Raw genomic sequence first — 18,872 nt, 5'->3', positions numbered from 1 at the left:
TAAATATAGTTCCAACTGTTGTTAGTTGTAGAGTGTATTTATAGATTTTATCATTTTTACGTTTCGATGCTACTCAATGCTCCCAACAGAGGTGACTCAGAACGTGATGTTGGTTTCGTAATACTCCCAACCGGTACCTTACATCACGTCGTACAAGTTACATGTTCACAGTTTGGTTTATCGGTAAAGGGACAGCTCTTTTATTCCTTCAAGATAAGTACAAGGTAAGGTTCGGCGATTAGTTTGGGTTTTCAGTCGTCAGTGTTCGGTGAGAGCAAGGAGGTTAAAATAGGTATTTTAACCTCCTTTGTGAGAGGGGGAAGAGAGCAGGCCTAGGGGGAGGGGGTTTTCTGCCCAACGTTTCAAGTTCTGTACAATCATTTTATTATTCCTACCAATTGTGTACTACCGGTTGTACCTGTGGTATTGTTGCGTTATTCTCGTATTTCACATCTTATTTCCTGTATAATTATTTTGAGTAGTCTTATTTTTGGTGGAGACGATGAGATTTTGCTAAAATGTACAAATGTTTCCTTTATAACATTATATAACTTGCTCAGTTATTTCACCCAGCTAGATATACATGTATTACCAGTAGTAAGCAATCCTGTATTTCTAGTAGTCTCACAGGACTTTTCTTATTTTCTCAAAACCCCATAAAACGTCCAAGACCACATCTCCCTGTTATAAGTAAGCTAATAGGATTACTGTAGCGACTACTAGTATTTAGAAATATACTCAAAGTTCTCTCCTGGTATAAACTTATAAGAATAAAGCATATTTTTCTGTTAACAGTTAATCCCTGTCCCAGTCCAGGTTGGAGCTTGTTGAGATTCCAGACCATCGCTGCAATGTGGCAGATTTTCATCAGGACCTACGCGCCGTACATCACCTTCCCCTTCGCGCTGGTCATCGGCTTCGTCGGGTACAACTTTGAGAACCTCGTACGCGGCGGGAAGCAGCAGCCGTACCGGAACAAGAGCATCCTTGAGGAGCGAGAGGAGAGAAAGTTGGAGGCGATCGAGGAAAAGGACCCCACTGAGGTGGACAAGTTGAAAGAGAAGAAGTTTGTGCCTCCATCAGTGTTGGACAAAAACCAGCCGGGCTGGAAGGGTTTGTGATGACACGCCAAAACCTGCCAACGAAACTGGACACTGATGAGAGGGTTGTTGACAATGTAGCATTGCCCCATGAGGTTTTACAAAGACATGGATTTTTTACCTCCTGGCTACCTTTTTGTGCCTGCATAAGTTAAATACACAGTTGTGAGATGCTGCTGGTGTGAAAATTAGGTGTTCTCTATGAAAGAATGAAACTGATCTGCAGAACTATTCTTATCATACAGATATCAACATTGATCAACATAACTCAGCAGCTGCTTTCCTGTCAGGAGAAGTGTTAGAAATTATGATTATTCCATATGCCAGTGCTCATTAAACATATCTCCATACTGACCTGATGTAGCTGTGAATTACAGCATGCCTACGACACAAGAGATTAAAGAATCCAAGGAGGTTATATAGACTATATAACCTCCTTGAAGAGTCTAACTCTAAGACAGTTGGGTAATCTTCAACCATGAGTTACATTTAGACATCAATATTTTAGAGCTTTTGTAACGTTAACTTTCTTGTTTTATCATGTCTCGTCAACTTTGCAAAGAAGACTGGAAGTAGCATAATTCATTTTAAATGATGGTGTTGGCAATATTTATACCTCCATTTTTCATGGAGGCAGAAGTATGAGCTCTTGAATTCACTCTCTGCAGGTTACTAGTATCAGGTGTGGTCTGATCAATTAGTCACTTAGAGCAGACCAATGCATGTAAATCAAACCGGTAATGTCTTGTCCATAACAATCAAACCAAAGTTTACTCGTAACATGTACTTTTATATTGACTAGAAAGTTCAAACCACTTACTTTTGCTGTTTTTGAAAACTGTACATGAATACCATCCATCCTATGCAACTTGGTTGGTGAATACATCCTGGGTATCATTGCAACATGAGTTCATGAAGATTTTTCTGTATTCAATAAAAACATTTCTGCAGTAAACTTGTAGGTTGTGTTGTATATTACTTTATAATTATATGTCAGAAAGAGGAAGCTTTTAAGTACTTGCCAACATGGGGGAAATCAGGCACATAATGTCTGTTACTTAGTAAACTTTTTTGGTCGAGAATATCATTGCATATTTTCGATAGCTATGGTTACTAGTACTGGTACATATGTTGATCTGAGCAAGGACATTATAATGTCCTTGATCTGAGTCTGCCACCGTTGTGTCAAAACTCAATAGAGACATCTAGCGTCCGGAAATAGGACGACATGTGTGTAGTGCAGTACTATCCAGATCCGCCTAGTGGCGCTGTTGCAGTGTCACCCGCAACCGACAAGGACGCGTCGCCATTTTGCGGTCCCTTCCACTTTTTCTCCTGAGCTTTGTGGGACTGGTTCGGGCTAAAAGGAAACAAAGCTGTTGCTACTCGCAATTCTTCAGGACTGAAGACTACGTTTGTCTGTGACAGGTAAGTTACACTTCACGTCCTGGTCAGTTAACACAGAAATCCTCCTCCTAGTATTCGTCCTCTATACTAGTACTTGGGTATGGGGGAGGGGGGCAAAATATCTAGATAGCAGTAGATGCATAATTTTACATTTATTTTTCACCTTCTTGATGTAACGTTACTTATAATATGTAAACACATGTATGGCCTCTTACGGATGAGTGATCTAGGTATCTCATTCAGTTTATTGAGCAGACATGCCGAGAAGAAAAATATTAGCTAAACATGTTAGCTAAAACTGTTGGCTTAACACCCACAAACGTCCATCTTAAGTTAATTTTGTTCACATACTAAACTAGCAGCTTTATAATTTGAAAATCAAACTATTGGCTGATAACATATGGACAAGGTGTCAAAATTTCCTCATCAATTTGTGATGCCGAGATGGCTCCTCCATCTACAGTTCAAATCGGCTTTTTTTATAGTGATCAAAATGACACGTCAGTCTCTTTTCCAGTGTACAATGACAAGTCATAGCTGTTACAGGTTATGAGTTTTTTCTCCAGAATTAAATAAATATGCGCACAAGTATACATCAAAATGAATTGTTATGTTTCTGTAGGTATCAGCCCACAGCCATGGTGGTGAACGCAGTGCGGACCATCGCGAAGGACTACTGGACCCTGTCCTTCCCCCTCGCAGGTGTCCTCTTTGGCATGTGGCTCAACAACTACGAGTCTACACACAAGCTGGCCACCTACAAGAACAAGAGCATGCTGTTCCAGAGAGAGCTCAAGCCGGGGGAGAAGGAGCCATGGTGACGTACGAGGGATGACAGAGACTTTAATATGATCTGTGCGATTATCATTCAAGACCAGAAATGTGATTTTCAAACATCTCCTAATCCTATTGTTGGAAATATCTGCATACAACCACAGTTAAGCTACTTCGTCATTTAAGTGATAGAAGTACATGTGTATCTTCTTTTCTTGGTGAAAATATTAACGTTACAACTATGAACCCCAAGCTGTCAGGGAAGGAACACAACAACAGTTCAACAGTTTCTTCACAAATGGATTTATTTGTAAGACTAGACAGACTATAGTATGTTCACACAACATAAAACAATAAAAATGTTAACACTGCATACATGAAAGCTTTCTTCATAATCATGGGCTCATTTTGTTTTTACAGAATATTTACAGTGATTTGTTCAGGCAATATATGAGTAGACTATGTACAAGGCACAGTTGGCAAAAGAGATGATTCATATCAATGGAAAAATCATATTGCAATCAAGTCATTTGCATAGCAACCACCAAGTGTGGTTTTTGAGAAGGAATCCCCAAATGGACAACTCTACAGTAATACTGTATTGCTAACTCTACTGTAATATACTCTGGGGATCTCGGTCAGTAGTTCAGATGGATTTCTTTAACTTTTCTCCCAACTTTCTCACATCTAGTAGTAATGATGCGTTTCTCAGACTTTCTTTAACTTTTCTCCCAACTTCCTCATACCTAATAATTGTGCTTTTCTCAGACTTTCTTTAACTTTTCTCCCAACTTCCTCATACCCAATAATTGGGCTTTCCTCAGATTTTCTTTTCTCCCAACTTCCTCATACATGTACCTTATGATTGTGCTTTCTCAGACCTTTTAAATCCACCCATTCTATCTCATGCCCAGTAGCTGTCTACTCTTGAAGGTGGCATTAACTTCCACATGCTTGAGCGCCGCGCCCCGTATTCTGGCCCGGTCAAGTCGCGCCTTCAGCTCCGGTTTTGTTCCACCAGCCTTGTAGCCGTTGTACTGGGAGATGAAGCTTGATCCCAGGTCATCATCACCCCGCTCATTCTCCTTCCCAGGGAGGATGGAGAAATGCACCTTCTTCTTAGACAGGGATTTCTCTGCAAAAGAGAGAAGCGAGTCAGCATTGTATGCAGAGAGAGAAAAAGCTATATTAAAAAGATAACATTTTTTGTTTGGAATACTGATTTTCAAAGACACTATAAAACAATTTGAGTTCAACTCTTGCCTGCTTGTGAGCATGGTGAAAGTATGGGCTAGTATGCAAATGAGACCATTGAATCCAGTCCTGCATTGTGATTGGCTGACATAGTTAATCTAATTAAGAATTTTGTCACTAACTGTTAACTCAGTCTTTCTAATTATTTTTCCTTTATTGCTTAAAACAATCAACTTTACAGTACAACAAAAAAACAACTTAAAATCCTCTCTATTTCACACTAAAACACTCCTGTGGGCTTCTTTCATTGCACTAAGAAGAGACTGCACATTCTAACTTTTAGGGAAGTAATTAAAGCAAGAAGGTTGAGCAGTTTTCCATTCTTTAAACTAACAAAGCTAATTTGTATGTTTTCTATGACCAGCTAACATTACAACTGTCCATTTTATAGATATGATTCATAGAGAAATTTTACATTTTTAAAGAAACGGTAGTGCCATTTGTAACATGACTACAGTGAGACATGAGTACAGCCCAACGTTCCACAATACTCCTAAAAGTTTACAAGATGGAGACTTCTGTGCCTGGACTCTACTGTCGGCTACACGGCATGCAGCAAGTGCGTCCCCCAAAACACCTGACAATATAATAGTGGAATCAGCTATAGGCAATCATCAGTAAGACTGGGGCTGGTCATTGGATAGAAATCTATCTCACTACTGGACAACTAAAACAGTCATTTGGAAATTTGCCTCCCTTTGCATTGTTAAAATGTAAATATTCAGACATTAAGAAATACATGAGGAGGAAGTCATTGTTGTAAATAAAATGTGATTATAAAAATCGGGTCTTTTCTATGTAAATGGAAAATCCTTGCTTGTTATCTTGTAAACCTGACAAAATTGTGTCTCTTTCCCGTTACACTAGACCAATACCAACATGTTACAAAAAAAAAACCCCCCTCCTTACAAAGGCGACCGACATCCCCTCCCTTTCTTTCCCTCCCTCACACGTAAGTAGTGGAGAGCTTTATTGTTGTCAATAAGCCGAGGTGAGAGTCTACCTGTGCATGTGTCGTCACCATTAATGTCAAAATCTGCCAGCGCCCGGTTGGCCTTGGCAACAGCCAGCTCTGTGTACTGCTTCATCAGTGACTCAGCCCTGTACAAGAAAACAAATTTTATCATCTTAAAGTACTTATTCATATATTTATTTATTATGTTGGTCAGATCTGAAATGTAGTAAATTTAGTGTAGTGATAACTAGGTTCAAGAGAGAAAGCAGCTCACAAGCAGCAAGGAAAATCATGGAGACTGCTATAGAGGCCAAACAATTAAAGGCAACACAATTCAAAACTGACGATGGCAGGATATAATGCATTGCCCTTGCCCTTGCCAAGCAGCATGGCTGTTAGGGCTCCAGTGGCACAAATCTTCTAAGATGAGTACAGAAAGTCAAGTCATGTCAAAGCCAGTAGACAAGCATCTTACCTTGCTAACTTGTCTTCCACAATCTTTTCCCTCACTGCTAGGTTTTTTTCTCGGGCTGAAATAATAGATCAAAATAGGTCATTATTTCGTAAACAATAATAAACAATCAAATTGTTTGGCTATGGTACCAACATCATAAGATAGAGTTTTGTTTAGCCAGAATGCCAGATGAAGAATGACCTTCAAAAAGACTTACCCTCGACCTCCTTCTCCTTGTCTTCCAAGGCACACTCCCTCACCACAAGAGCGTCCTCGCGCTGCTTCAACAGGTCCTCCTTCTCTCGCGACCTCCTCCGATCCCCCGCATCCTCACGTGACCTGCGGCGCGGAGCCTCCGCCTTGTCATTCTTGGTGTTGTACTCTCTCAGCCGAGAGGCCAGCTGTGGTGTCTGGAGTAACGTCTCAATGTCCGGCCTCCGGTCATCCTGGACAAGCGACACGCAATTTGTACTTGGTTATAGTCTTGCCTTCATGAAAATGCAGAGTTTGTATTCTCCCTGTATAGAACCTGTCATGAAGTCCATCCTGCTGTATGGCTGCAAAGTGTGGGGCCTGAAACAACTCAATATATTCTTGGAATCTGGTGGCCCAGGAAGATCAGTAACCAAGCCATACAAAAGAGAACAGGCCAGGAACCAGTGGAAGTCACCATCAGAAGAAGAAAGTGGAGATGAATAGGTCCTACTCTGAGAAAGCCTCCTGCATCCACCATGAGAGCCTCACTTGACTGGAACCCTCAAGGTCAAAGAAGGGAAAGGCCACTACTCTCACGAAGAAAAGGTGTCAACAAAGATGAAGCCAGTGCCACACACATCATGACAAGAGTTAAAGAGGACCACTTGAGACCAGAAGCAGTAGAGACGCTTTACTGAGGCCGCCCTATGCTCCCAAAGGAGAGAATGAAGTCAAGATACTGTCTAGTACTAGTACTAGTACCAGCAAATTTACTAGTACCACCACAAGATTTCAGGGAACGTGCAGAAGGCAGGAAAAACAGGCAGGTTTGTGACCGTCTCACCGTGATGTTCAGCATGGAGCCGATGACGGAGTTCAGCTCGTCGGAGTACTGGAATGGAACTCTGCGGTACTTTCCCTCACGCACGCGCACTGCCAGCTGCTTCTGATTGGCTGCCAGGAAGGGTGGCCTGCCGCAAACAATAATTATGTTAGAGCCTCACTCACACAATGTTTACAACTGTAATTTTGGCATTAATCATAGTGTCACAGTAACAAACATCATATTGGTGCCCCATTGAAGACAACTCTTTACTGTGATTCACGATAATGCTAATGGTCACAATGATGGCAGCAGATACACGAATTGTGCCAAGTGGATTTGCTACTGTATAAGTTCAAACTACTGCATAAAGAACAAAAATTGTTGAATAAATGAACACTAGAGAAACAAATTAATGAGCTTGTGAAAGGCCATTTTCCAACAAACTAAGACAGATTAACGTAGCGTAGCCTTGGTCCCTTACATCCATTCCAAAAAACAATCTTTGATAAATGCCTGGATTTGTCAAGAAACAGATGAACCCAACTCACGATAAGGAGCAGAGTTCGTAGATGAGGCACCCTAGTGACCAGATGTCAGACTTCTCGTTGTACGACATGTTGTTCATTTGTTCCTGTGAAAACAGTTATATGAAAGTTTGTTACACACAGAAACATAACCTGACAAATCGCGCTCCTAGTGGCCAGCCGGTCCTGTAACCGCCATCCCCCTAGAGGGTCAGTAACCTCCGGCCGAGAGCTTGTGTAAATACAGGCTAACAGAAACATGACTGATTCCTTTCTAAGCTCTAAAAGAATATCAAATGTCACAACAAGGGATTTTAAACTACATTGTAATTGTTGTAGCTCCCAAAGAGTGTGGTGGGATCTTTAACGTGTTGAAACTTCACAGCATGTCTTATCCCTGTAGGTACAGTTCACATTATCATGTTATACCCAGTAAAAACAAAGCCACGTTGTATAAGGTAGCTCACCGGAGACATGTAGTATGGCGTCCCAACAAATGTCTTGGCAAAGCTGGTATCGTGGGCCAGAACCCTGGCCAGTCCGAAGTCCCCCAGCTTCACATCCTTGTTAGCATCCAGGAAAACATTGGCGGGTTTCAGGTCACGATGCAGGAAGGTCTTTCCGTCACGCCGGTTATGACATTCCTTCAGTGCCAGGCAGATCTGGAAGAACAGCTTCCAGATGAGGTCCTCCTCTAGGTATCGTCTGGGGATGAGATTAATTGATCGAGTGATGAAAAAATTCAATATATGAATGAATGAATAAATGAAAAAAGGTAGGAACAAACAAATGAAAGAATAGCTGAATACACCAAACCAACAGTCTGTTCTTGTTTCCTACCTTTCCCTGCGACACCTGGAGATGAGGCTGGCCAGGTCGCCGCCCTCGCAGTACTCCATGACGATGTAGATGGTGGTGTTGCTGCGGTCGATGATGCGGTCGTAGTACCGCACAATGTGCTGGTGCTTCAGCTCCCGCAGCAGGTTCACCTCCGACACCAGCATCGACTTCTCCGCCTCCGACATGGTGCCGTAGTCCATCTCCTTCCATACCAGGACCTGCAGAACAATAGACAATCAGTACATGAACAAACCATCCATAGACACCAGGAACTAAACCTCGTCCTGAGTTAAAGTGATAGTCCATTTCCTTCCATACCAGACCCTATAGATGAAAATTATGACATGATAGGTAAATGTAACTATTAGCTAAGGGTGATGGGAGGGGGTGATAACTAATGTTACATCATGCATGTGTATGATAACTACATAACCTGATGAACTCATGCTTCCAGCTCCTTGTGACACACAAGCTGCAGCCATAATGAGGACATCACACCTGGTAAGACCAGCTTATCACACAACACTTTCACAAACAATCCTGATCCCACCCTGCCTCTCAAGGTGACTGGAACACCATTGTTCTACCACTTCTATGGAGTGCTTGGAGACAAATAAGATTGTCTGCAACACGCGCAGAATTCTTGTTTAGAACTTTGGCCATTCAACAAAGGCGTTTCCGCGTTTCCAAATAGACGCAAAATAACTGACAGAGGTGTTGATTGGCAGTTACAAATAAAAGATTTCGGCAGAAACTTTCAGCTTCTTTAGCATCGTTTCACTTCCAGTCGTAGTTTCCCCGCCACATATTTTGAACCAGCTACTTTTGAACAGCTACATTCAAAGATATCTCTGCGCTTTTCTCCTGATGAGAGTAATCAAAGCAATCAACGTTATTTTCAAACAACAACAGCTAGCGTGGTTGAACGTCAGCCAGACTTCACATGATTGGCTTTGTTATCCGACAGCTGAGAACAAACACACAACACGGCATGCACACAAAGGAAGAAAGCTAAGGAAGCCTGGCCATGGGATAATACCTTGCCATCGGTTCTCCGGCGAACTTTCTTGCAGGTCCCGTAAGAGCCGGTCCCGATGGTGTACATAACTTCGTAGTCTTCCAATCTTGAAGTCGGCATGGTGCTGGACTGAGTTGCGCTTGGTTCGGCTTGGCTTCGTCTCGAGCTGTTGATTCCGCAAAACAAACAAAGCTAACCTGGATAATAAAAATCCGGGGGGAAATCACACACTTTTCGCGTCAATCCACCGTAGATTTTAGCAGCGATGCCTCTGTGCTGTGAACTCACTCTGAGGGTTGAGCAAAAAGCATAAAAAATTGGCGTTTTGCACAGTGAACGACCAAAGTATGTGGAGTGGGAAGGAAGAGCTGCAGCGTCCGTCTGGCCTGCCCAGCTGTTTAAAAATTGCCACTAATTTCACTGAACGCTGATTGGTCAGGACGAACCCTGGCAGATCTTGATTGGTCGATGGATAAACAGGGTTTTCCCCGCGTGGAGCACCCTGGGAAAGTGACGTCATTTTCCAAAATGGAGTCGATCTTTCACGAAAAGGTGAGTTGTTGTGGACTTTTCCAGTGATTACGTTTCAGCCGACCGTCAGTTAGTACTATGATTGTTTTTACGTAAACCCTGAATATGTCTTATTACACTTGTATGAAATACTATGTCAAGAATGGGACTCTTCTGCCCTGAAGAGACTTGATGTTTTTTATATGACGACGAACTGCTTGTCATGCATCATATGATGAAAATACCGGAAGCGCTGTTCATGGGTTCTTAGAAACGTCCCCAACATAGGAAATCTTTTTTTTCTGTAGCACTTAAAAACGATGATCGCGTCAAAGGTTTGTTTTCGTACAGATGTGCCGTGGATCATCAAATTTCAGGTTCAGTAACGTTATCATATTGATGTCTAGGGAGTGGCGCACACCGGCATGAAACTTCGCTTCCACCTCACAAAACGATCCGCTATGACCTGAATATGAGCTGTAAACCAGATTGAACGTGCAGTGTACTAGTAGATATTAACACTCGGAGTGTCGGGGCTGACTGGAACTCGGCTTTATCCTGCGACGTTTGGATGGTTGGTCATGCATAATAAAAACAGTATCCAAAGCTCACTTCTGAGACCAAACAGGTGCCCTCTTCTATTGTTACAAGTTATGTAACGTTACATGTACAAATTATACTCATCCATATTTCCTTGTGTACTTTCAGCAAGAGGGTTCACTGTGTGCCCAGCACTGCCTCAATGCTCTATTGCAGGGTAAGTCATTGTGAAGGATGTGTGTGTGTGTGTGAACACATGGAGCCAAAATAGATGTTCACAACATTTCAAATCCTAATTGAAAATTTCAGTGTCATTGTAGTGGTCATTGCAACTTATAAATATGTATAATCACTGTTGCCATCTTGATTGTAGGTCCTTTCCATGATAGCAAGTGGTTAGTCGAAACACACAGTCACCTGTCAATCCAAAGAAAGGCAGTTACTGTACTTAAAATTTGTACATTGTTTTCTGTAGATAATCAGAGACAAAAAGGAAGCAACGTTGAGGTGATGAAATATCTATTGTTAGAACATTTCTCCCGTAATGATATCAGATGCATCTTTAACCCACCAACATGACAGGTCGTACAGTACGTCATAGTCACATGACTGCAGACACAATGTTGATATGGGCATATTTGGAATAGTAATGATATTACGTCTGTCTTGGAATAGGTCCAGCCCATTTGGCCAAATCAAAATGGCTCTTGGACCTGCAGGAATGTTGATCTAATCTGTGTTACTTGGCAGGATTACAATGTGCACATGCACTGCCAAAATCTGTGATCTGATGTAGGTTGACAGACAGCTGAAGTTTACATAGAATGACACACCAGGATAGGGAAGAGAAGCTTACTAGTATGTAGTTTTTGTATTCGCCCATACAAATTTCTGGCAGATGTTTTCTGTAGATGATTTCTTTATAAAGTGACAAATTTGTCAAGCCCTGTCATCTGCATGTGCAATGTACATGAACATGTGATCTTTCCATCTTGAGATCAGATCTTGATATTTGTACGCAATGCATCATATGTTTTCCTATGCCACATGGCTGTGTTATCCATGCAATATGAATGTTTTAGAAGCCGTACATGTGTCTTCCCACAGGTGAATACTTCACGGCAGTTGACCTGGCCTCGTTTGCCCAGCAGTTGGATGAGGCTGAGCGGGAGAGGATGGCAGAGGGAGGAACAACAACAGCAGAGTACCAGCACTTCCTACAGGTATGGTATCGGTGCTTCAGACTAGGTAGAGTACAAGGTGTATTTCCCAAAGAATATTGGAGCAAGTTTTCCTGTTTGTTTCTTTAGGTGAAAGCATCAATATTTGCTGACAGATGGTATCTCATCTTTTCACAAGACTGTCCTGTACTAATCTGATTACTGTAGTCCAGACAATCTCATTAGAAGTAACTGTTAGTTTGCAGGAAAACTTTAAAAGGATCCTTCTTTATCTGCCCTCCACAGCAACCATCTTCAAATATGGATGACAGCGGCTTCTTTTCCATCCAGGTGAGGTGACACTTTGGAACCAACTTTCTTTACTTTTTTTTCAAACTTTTGTGGCTATACAGTGCTTTGTTGTTCTTTATGTTTACTTCAAGTTTTGTGGGTATAATTTATTGTGACTTTACTTTGGTGTAATTGTTTGTACGGGGTGGTACAAAAAGAAACGCCTTTTTTATCATAGCAGGTTCATTTTTTGTATGAAATGGGTTGAAATTTGGCACAAATGTAAAGGAACATCTCTTCTTGAGACCAAAGTGTCTCAATGTGTTTTCCACATTTTTACTAGCGACTGAGTTGACTGACCTGACACGTTCCTTTACATTTGTGCCAAATTTCAACTCATTTCATACAGAAATGAATCGGCTATGATAAAAAAGGTGTTTCTTTTTGTACCACCCTCGTAAATTACGAAAAAAGACCAACATTAGTTTGTTGTGTTCCCAGGTAATCAGTAGGGCGCTGGAAGTGTGGTGCCTCAGACTGGTGCCGATAACGAGTCAGGAGTACCTGGAGACGTCTGAACATCCCACGTAAGGCTGGACATGTAGCCCACCCACTGTCTTGGTCACCTTCTTTGCTAAACATGCTGACTTTTTCTGTAACACACAGCTTTGCCTGCATGTGGCAGTGGTTGGTAATATCATTGAAATAAACAGCTAGTCACACATAAGCCCTACATATCTAAGCAAAGGTTTGTTTAGATTAACTTAGTGCTGAGGTCTTAATAGTACATGTATTAGAATAACAAGATCCACTCTGCAATAGTACAGTACTGACGAAAGACAAAGTCTAAGATTCTGATTATTTTCTCCACTTATCTCTTTTCTTCTCCCAGACAAGAGCAAGCTTTCATCTGTAATTTCCGTGAACACTGGTTGTCCATCAGGAAACTGGGGTATCAGGTAGGTGTGGCTGTGCATCTACAGCATGAAATTTACTAAAACATTTGTTGTCATATAAAGAAGTTGATTTGTAATATTTTTTACCAGAACTGTGGATTTCGTTATTGTTTATGTCATGAAAGTTGTCTGTATCATGTTTATCACGAGCTTCTGTCTTGCAGTGGTTCAACCTGAACTCCCTTCTGATTGGTCCAGAGCTGATATCCGACACCTACCTGTCACTCTTCCTGGCACAGCTGCAGCAGGAAGGTATGTTGACAAAATCTACCCACTTGCTTGAGTAACTTTTGTATTGTGTATCTCGATACATGTGTACCTGAACATCAGATCTTTATCTACACATCATAGATGTCTTTTTCAATCCAGTTTTAGCTTGCAAAAAGCCACTCCTCCACCAGTCCTGACAAGAATAGAAGTTCTGTACAGGATGTCAAGAATCAAAATACCTGTGAAATGTCCCATGTTCCTTCCGACTAGTACATTGAACAATGTCCCTGTCTTACATCCAGGCTACTCCATTTACTCTGTACGGGGAACCGTCCCAGAATGTGAAGCTGACGGAATCCTGAGAATAACTCCGGCTGTGCAACTGGAAAGACCAAAACTCATCAGTGAAGTGAACAAACAGAGAGAAAAAGACGAGGGGAGGTCCAGCGATGCCAGTACTGGGGGTCAGTCTAGTCAGGAAGATGACCCAGACTTGGCCGAGGCCCTGAGAATAAGTCGGCAGGAGAACGAAATGGACGACAAGTCGCTACAGGAGGCACTGAGACTCAGTATGCAAGGTGGGAGCTTTTTGTATCACAACAGGAAAATGAGATAATTTATCATGATTGTCATGATACTGTCAAAGCATTAATACTGCCCCAAGAGACCCATAAGGTTAATGTACTTCTGACATATTCCCCTATTGCAGGATATTTAGAAAATAATCCCCAGCAAGGGCAGGACCATACACCAGAGTCCTCTGGTGCGATTGGCAGTGTGCCCCCCTCCCACACCACTCAGCAGACACCCTCCCACCCTACAAAGGCACCTGACCCTGTTGACCTTGATGAGTTGAGGCGGCGGAGACAGGCTTTCTTTGAAAGGTGAGCCAGGGGCAGATCCAACTGTTTTGTATGTCTCCTACTGAAGCTTTGCATCAATGAAGAATGGGCCAATAGCTGCCTATTGTAAGCCTTCTACATAATGGAAAAAATTGTGGCATAAACAGTATTGAAGTTGATAACTAGGTAATAGAAGTTGATAAGTGCGACTTCCAATGGTACAGTGCCAATATTTTGAGCCTCTGTAAACCCAGCATGAGGGGTGTGCCTGTGATGAAGTGGTCTGCGCTTCTGTTACTCACCACATCTGGTTCTAATTACTTGGAACGGGGTTCAACTCCCAGGTAGGATACCTCTGGACAAGAGGCGCATTGAGTCATACCAAAGACTTTATAAAAATGGTACATACTTCTGAAACAGTATGGAAGTTAAACACACTCCACTGCCCAGGGCTATGAATCGGGGATGGGCACCGCCCTATACACCTTATGGTGTGGGAGGATTTTAACTTAACTAAACCCAGCATAACCGTTCCATCCTCCAGACAACAGACGGACCCTGAATCTCCAGACAAGCGGCCCCCTGCAGAGCCGGCCCAGGACAGACCAGACCCTGTGGAGAACGACGTCTCCCCGGTGGACTCCTTACCTGATGAAGACTCCAGCAGGGAGGAGCCAGGTTGGTGGGGAAGGGGATTTCACTTTTTATGATGCTATATTCAAAGCCAGCTTTTGGAGTTAGTGATCTTCATTTCAATTACTTACTGTTATCTCATGGGAGATTTCTTTAAATCATCAGTTATACGAAAGAAAAAAGCACAATACAATAATTCTACATTTGTAATAGTCAAAAGCATATACAGGTGTTCTATTTCAAATTTATTAGGTTCATAAAGAACGTATGTGGTATCTGTGATATGATTAATTTCAGTGACATTAAAAGGAAGATAACTGGTTAACTTCTAGTGTCACTGTTTGATTATAAAGCTTGGTCAAGACAAGGAGCTTTTTAACTTTTATTTGTTGATTCCAGCGGTGTCAGAGATGACAGAGGACGAGATGCTTCAAGCGGCGCTGAAGATGTCCATGGAGGCAACCCAGGACACAGACCAAACACAGGACACCAACTCTACCTCGTAGCACTTCCCAACCACAAAATTAGTTTCATGGATTTTCCCACACCCTGCCATGGTGTAGTTCCAATTCCAGTCTTCCAAAGCTGATTCATTATAGTCTTCATCTGGCATCTTATCTTCTTATTTTGATTCCTGCCAGGAACAAATTACATTCTCCATACTGTACTTATAGGATTAAACAATGCTTGGCATCACACCAACTGCAGTGAGGAAATTTATTACCAAATAGTAGCAATTTAGGAAGGTCATAACTGGCCAATGAATGGCAAAAAATCAAAGATCAGAGACAGCTATGGATGCTATTCCAAACCTTATGTCAGGGTTATGTAACCTCACAGGACCATGACGCTACACATTATATATGAACGAAACTGTATCATTTAGTCTCGTCACTCTCTTCACACCAGATATCTTATCAATGGTGCTCTTTACTCTTTATAATGGATTCCCATGTATGAATCAAGCACAGAACTTTCCCGATAGAACTGAATTAACTGCTGGGTAGTTGAAGGTCACAGGAGAGAAGATGTTGCAGTCTGGATGACATATTTCTGTCCCATCCCAGGTAGTAGGGTTAATCTACATGCACATTGGCTCCACAGACTCCACTGACTCATTCTTGGATTACACAACATACAATATGTATGAGAGAAATACTGGTGCCATCTTTGAAGAACACCCACATTCTGTGAGAAAAGTCTCAGGGTGGATTGTTGTTCTTAGGCTTATGTTCCTTACAGCTACTCTTGAGTAAGGATTTCATTACTTTCTTTACATGACATTTGACATGATATAGTCAGCCATTGCCAGGTGCCAGCAAAGTGGTTACATGTATGTTTTACTGAGATTCTGTATAGAAGGTTGTTGATTAAAAGGTTTATTGTGACAAAATCTGTTAACGTGTTGTCTTTTTGGTCAAGCAAACTTAAAAAAGGTAAAGCAGTCATCCTCAATTGAGGTGAAGCATGATGCTTAGCAAACTTAGTAAAAAGAAATCAAGCCAGAGACTAAGAAGTTGTTTGCTTTCAGATTGACTTTAATGACTGTAACATTGAAGCAGTTACTGGAAATATCTATGAAAGCATGATATGGTACAACACAGTTGTACAAGGGAACGTGTTACCATCTACATCAGGGGCTTATTCATTGGGTAGATAACTTATACTTCTTGACTGAAACTGAAAAATTGTGATGGTGCTTTGCAGTGCTACATGTTACACTGAACTAAAGGTAAAATAACCATAACACAACAAGATTGTAGTCTTCGGTGCTAACTACAAAACTTCCAGATGAGTTGCCTAGTTAACTTAACTAGTTGAATATTAACTACATACCTAACTTAATCATAATCACACTTCTATTCTTGGATCTGAAGGTCGTCCTGCCTGAATGAGATAATTTTCCTGCTTCATCTTTGGTTTCTCCGTCCTCGTGTGCCAGACTAGGACCTGTGGGGAACGGGGAACAGGACATGTTAGGAAAAACTGAGTTCACTCCAAAACAGACTATACAGTTTAACAAAATCCAAAAGTGTTAGTTTCATAGACACATGCTCAAGTACATGTACTTTTTGTATATTATTAAGATAAAAGTGATTCCGAATATGAAGTAAGGAAAGACAAGAATACGCAGGATGAGGTACAGTAACGTTGGTCTTACCTTGGTACAGTTGTCTGCCAGCGGTTCAAGTTCTTCCATGGTGACCAGGTGCTCTAAGAGAGACGACTCCAGGTAACCCCGCCGCACACGCAGCTCAAATTTTGCCTGTGGTTTCTGCAGGATCAACTGCAGGTTCACAGCAAATCCTGCCATGTCGATGGCAAAGGGCCTCTCTGGTCGCCAGTACGTGTACCATCTGAGATGTAGTGATGAATCACAAATCAAATCATAAGTCAATGTTTTGAACGTAATTTGCACATAACCCACAGAAGTTAGAGTCCTTCAGAGAAGATGTTTGAGAAGAACCATACTAAGTGCATCTTACAGGACATACCATGCCCCAATGAGCAGCTGCAGGACGTTTCAACAACTGCAGATGCAGAGACCAGTGGATGATGATGATGATAATGATCCCCCATGAGTGATGTCCCTTGTGTATATCTTCTACATGTACTTACCATCCCTAAGGTCAGAACTAGTGCACAGTGACAGTACCATTACTACGGTAGTAGATAATTTACTAGTCTGCCCTACAAAACAATTGTATTAACAGACCTGACAACCTTGCCGTGTTCCACCACCGGTCGCTCAAACCTCATCCCCCCAACCAGCCCCACAGGCCACACCGACACACCGCGGGTGTGCCTCATCTGGAAAAGAAAGAACTGAATCAGATGTGACATAGTGCATTATGGGATGGCTTATACAATTACTGTTACACATCCAGCCAACAGGAGAACTACAGCAAGGTCGTCTTGCTTTTATTTCTTTAATGATTAGAAGAGAATGCCTGAAACAATGATCATCTTCTCCAGAGCTTGAAAAATTGGTAATTGTGTACATGTGTTTTGTGTTTTCTTCACTACATATTACAACAATTTACATAAATATTGACCAACGGAGGCCATATATGAATAACCATAATCAATATCAATACTAGCTGGTTTCTTACTCATAATTATACAAATCAGTAAGTACACACATACATCTCCCTTGTCACCAGTTCTTGGGCAAACAGTGGCACTCGGGCAATTCTTTATACTGTATTTCAACATTGAATGACTTGTCACACCTAGGCTCTGTATAAGTGCATAAGCCATCTACCATAGCGCTACCTCGTCAAACAGCTGTAAGCTGTACGTGTTGTCGTCATCAGCGAAGTAAACCACGCCCTTATCCCTGCCCACGTCCAGGTTTTCTCTCAGCCACTGCAGTCCCGCGTTCCTCTGCTCCACGCCGCGAGGCTTTAGCCAGTTGGGGTCCGTCTCCTTCAGCTGGTAGTTCTCTGGAGTCTTGATGTTCAGGTGGGTGTGTTTGATCCCACACGTTGCTAGGAACCTGGTCACTAGGTCTGTCTGACTGTCGGAATCCTCCACCAGGATCCAGTGAAAGTTCTTGACGTGCAGGAAGGTTTGTGCAAGGCGCGTGAGTTCTGCCTTCTGTACGTGCCTGGTGTGGGTAGGCATGATGGCATAGATGGTGGGGAGGCTGGCATCTTCCTGGGGTTTCTTCTGTAAGTCTCTTTCCCTTCTCCGCAGACGCTCCTCCCAGTGTCTTAGTTCTTTTGTCTTTGTGAGAAGTGTTTCTTCTTCTTTACTGCTTGCGTGGCAGAACAGGCCTGTGAGAGTCATAAATAAGACCAGAATGGACATGAAGAAAGACATTTGGCATCAATAAAATTTCGAAATTCCGAGTCATGACAGTAAACCACACTATTAGTATTACTACTGGAATGCAAGGCGTATGAACATAACGTTCACGGTATTCCTGAAATAGAGGGGGGGGGGGTCATCAGCTTCAGCAATGCTCTCAGAGTCAGACTCACCGAAGTTGAGGATCAGCCAGAGTAGAGCACCAGTGGACATGACAAAGTACACCAGCAGTAGCTTCTTCAGCGACAGCAGACGTACCATAGTGACTGCATCTATCAGAGAAACAACTTACGGTTCCCAAGCAAGATAATCAAATCATGTCGAACATGAGTCCTTTATGAGAAAGATACATTTTGCACAAAACAATTGCACTTTACTTCATTCCTGGAGATTTTGCACGGGTTCAGAAACGCTCAAAACGTGGCCTAACGGTTTCTTTTCTTACGCAAGTCTAAAACCATATGGCAAAGTATACCTTTAGGAGCTTCCGGACATTTTAAATTCCGTGTCAAGGGTCAACACTCGCGCCCTGACTTAAAAGCGCCGACTAGCAGATTTATACGGTATAGT

General features: G+C 42.1%; 4 protein-coding genes across 8 annotated transcripts; 2 read left to right on the top strand and 2 right to left on the bottom strand.

The window, feature by feature from the left end:
- The first annotated feature begins 51 nt into the window (after positions 1-51).
- Positions 52-2,055, top strand: LOC136433166 (small integral membrane protein 12-like). 3 transcript variants are annotated; one of them, XM_066425067.1, is made up of 2 exons: positions 52-224; positions 812-2,055. In XM_066425067.1, the coding sequence occupies exons 1-2, from the start codon at positions 67-69 to the stop codon at positions 1,119-1,121; spliced, it is 468 nt and encodes a 155-aa protein (XP_066281164.1). In that variant the 5' UTR covers positions 52-66; the 3' UTR covers positions 1,122-2,055. The 3 variants fall into 3 exon arrangements, with proteins under 3 accessions (XP_066281164.1, XP_066281166.1, XP_066281165.1); XM_066425069.1 differs by having other exon boundaries at positions 108-224; positions 796-2,055; XM_066425068.1 differs by having other exon boundaries at positions 109-224; positions 817-2,055.
- Positions 2,056-3,560: 1,505 nt separating this feature from the next.
- On the bottom strand, positions 3,561-9,718 carry LOC136433158 (serine/threonine-protein kinase Nek2-like). Of its 2 annotated transcripts, none has more exons than XM_066425056.1 (9): positions 9,369-9,716; positions 8,330-8,547; positions 7,957-8,194; positions 7,514-7,596; positions 6,984-7,110; positions 6,162-6,390; positions 5,966-6,020; positions 5,539-5,636; positions 3,561-4,416 (listed from the first exon to the last, which is right to left on the bottom strand). In XM_066425056.1, the coding sequence occupies exons 1-9, from the start codon at positions 9,465-9,467 to the stop codon at positions 4,181-4,183; spliced, it is 1,383 nt and encodes a 460-aa protein (XP_066281153.1). In that variant the 5' UTR covers positions 9,468-9,716; the 3' UTR covers positions 3,561-4,180. The 2 variants fall into 2 exon arrangements, with proteins under 2 accessions (XP_066281153.1, XP_066281154.1); XM_066425057.1 differs by lacking the exon at positions 3,561-4,416 and adding an exon at positions 4,681-5,112 and having other exon boundaries at positions 9,369-9,718.
- Positions 9,719-9,777: 59 nt separating this feature from the next.
- Positions 9,778-15,882, top strand: LOC136433160 (ataxin-3-like). Of its 2 annotated transcripts, none has more exons than XM_066425059.1 (11): positions 9,778-9,899; positions 10,566-10,614; positions 11,505-11,620; positions 11,864-11,908; positions 12,350-12,435; positions 12,741-12,807; positions 12,969-13,056; positions 13,317-13,592; positions 13,724-13,898; positions 14,401-14,534; positions 14,889-15,882. In XM_066425059.1, the coding sequence occupies exons 1-11, from the start codon at positions 9,816-9,818 to the stop codon at positions 14,993-14,995; spliced, it is 1,227 nt and encodes a 408-aa protein (XP_066281156.1). In that variant the 5' UTR covers positions 9,778-9,815; the 3' UTR covers positions 14,996-15,882. The 2 variants fall into 2 exon arrangements, with proteins under 2 accessions (XP_066281156.1, XP_066281157.1); XM_066425060.1 differs by lacking the exon at positions 9,778-9,899 and adding an exon at positions 10,163-10,234.
- A 124-nt stretch (positions 15,883-16,006) lies between these two features.
- LOC136433164 (galactosylgalactosylxylosylprotein 3-beta-glucuronosyltransferase 3-like) lies at positions 16,007-18,839 on the bottom strand. Its single transcript, XM_066425065.1, has 5 exons — positions 18,476-18,839; positions 17,766-18,268; positions 17,206-17,300; positions 16,651-16,846; positions 16,007-16,439 (listed from the first exon to the last, which is right to left on the bottom strand). The coding sequence occupies exons 1-5, from the start codon at positions 18,561-18,563 to the stop codon at positions 16,341-16,343; spliced, it is 981 nt and encodes a 326-aa protein (XP_066281162.1). The 5' UTR covers positions 18,564-18,839; the 3' UTR covers positions 16,007-16,340.
- Positions 18,840-18,872: the final 33 nt, after the last annotated feature.

The sequence above is a fragment of the Branchiostoma lanceolatum genome, chromosome 4 (assembly GCF_035083965.1).
Source record: "Branchiostoma lanceolatum isolate klBraLanc5 chromosome 4, klBraLanc5.hap2, whole genome shotgun sequence".
In the NCBI taxonomy this organism is placed as follows: domain Eukaryota; kingdom Metazoa; phylum Chordata; class Leptocardii; order Amphioxiformes; family Branchiostomatidae; genus Branchiostoma; species Branchiostoma lanceolatum.
Note: the sequence above shows the minus strand (reverse complement) of the source record. Positions and strands in the feature narration are given on the sequence as shown.

Excerpts from the sequence above, each read along its gene's own strand:
- LOC136433166 (XM_066425067.1), top strand. The coding sequence starts at position 67 with ATGCTACTCAATGCTCCCAACAGAGGTGACTCAGAACGTGATGTTGGT. Across the intron at positions 225-811 it reads TCCTTCAAGATAAGTACAAG|TCCAGGTTGGAGCTTGTTGA; the intron begins GTAAGGTTCGGC and ends TCCCTGTCCCAG.
- LOC136433158 (XM_066425056.1), bottom strand. The coding sequence starts at position 9,467 with ATGCCGACTTCAAGATTGGAAGACTACGAAGTTATGTACACCATCGGG. Across the intron at positions 8,548-9,368 it reads GCCGGAGAACCGATGGCAAG|GTCCTGGTATGGAAGGAGAT; the intron begins GTATTATCCCAT and ends ATTGTTCTGCAG. Across the intron at positions 7,111-7,513 it reads TACGAACTCTGCTCCTTATC|GCCACCCTTCCTGGCAGCCA; the intron begins GTGAGTTGGGTT and ends TGTTTGCGGCAG.
- LOC136433160 (XM_066425059.1), top strand. The coding sequence starts at position 9,816 with ATGGATAAACAGGGTTTTCCCCGCGTGGAGCACCCTGGGAAAGTGACG. Across the intron at positions 12,436-12,740 it reads GAGACGTCTGAACATCCCAC|ACAAGAGCAAGCTTTCATCT; the intron begins GTAAGGCTGGAC and ends TTCTTCTCCCAG. Across the intron at positions 13,057-13,316 it reads GGCACAGCTGCAGCAGGAAG|GCTACTCCATTTACTCTGTA; the intron begins GTATGTTGACAA and ends TCTTACATCCAG.
- LOC136433164 (XM_066425065.1), bottom strand. The coding sequence starts at position 18,563 with ATGGTACGTCTGCTGTCGCTGAAGAAGCTACTGCTGGTGTACTTTGTC. Across the intron at positions 18,269-18,475 it reads CTGGCTGATCCTCAACTTCG|GCCTGTTCTGCCACGCAAGC; the intron begins GTGAGTCTGACT and ends TGACTCTCACAG. Across the intron at positions 16,847-17,205 it reads GAACACGGCAAGGTTGTCAG|ATGGTACACGTACTGGCGAC; the intron begins GTCTGTTAATAC and ends ACTACATCTCAG.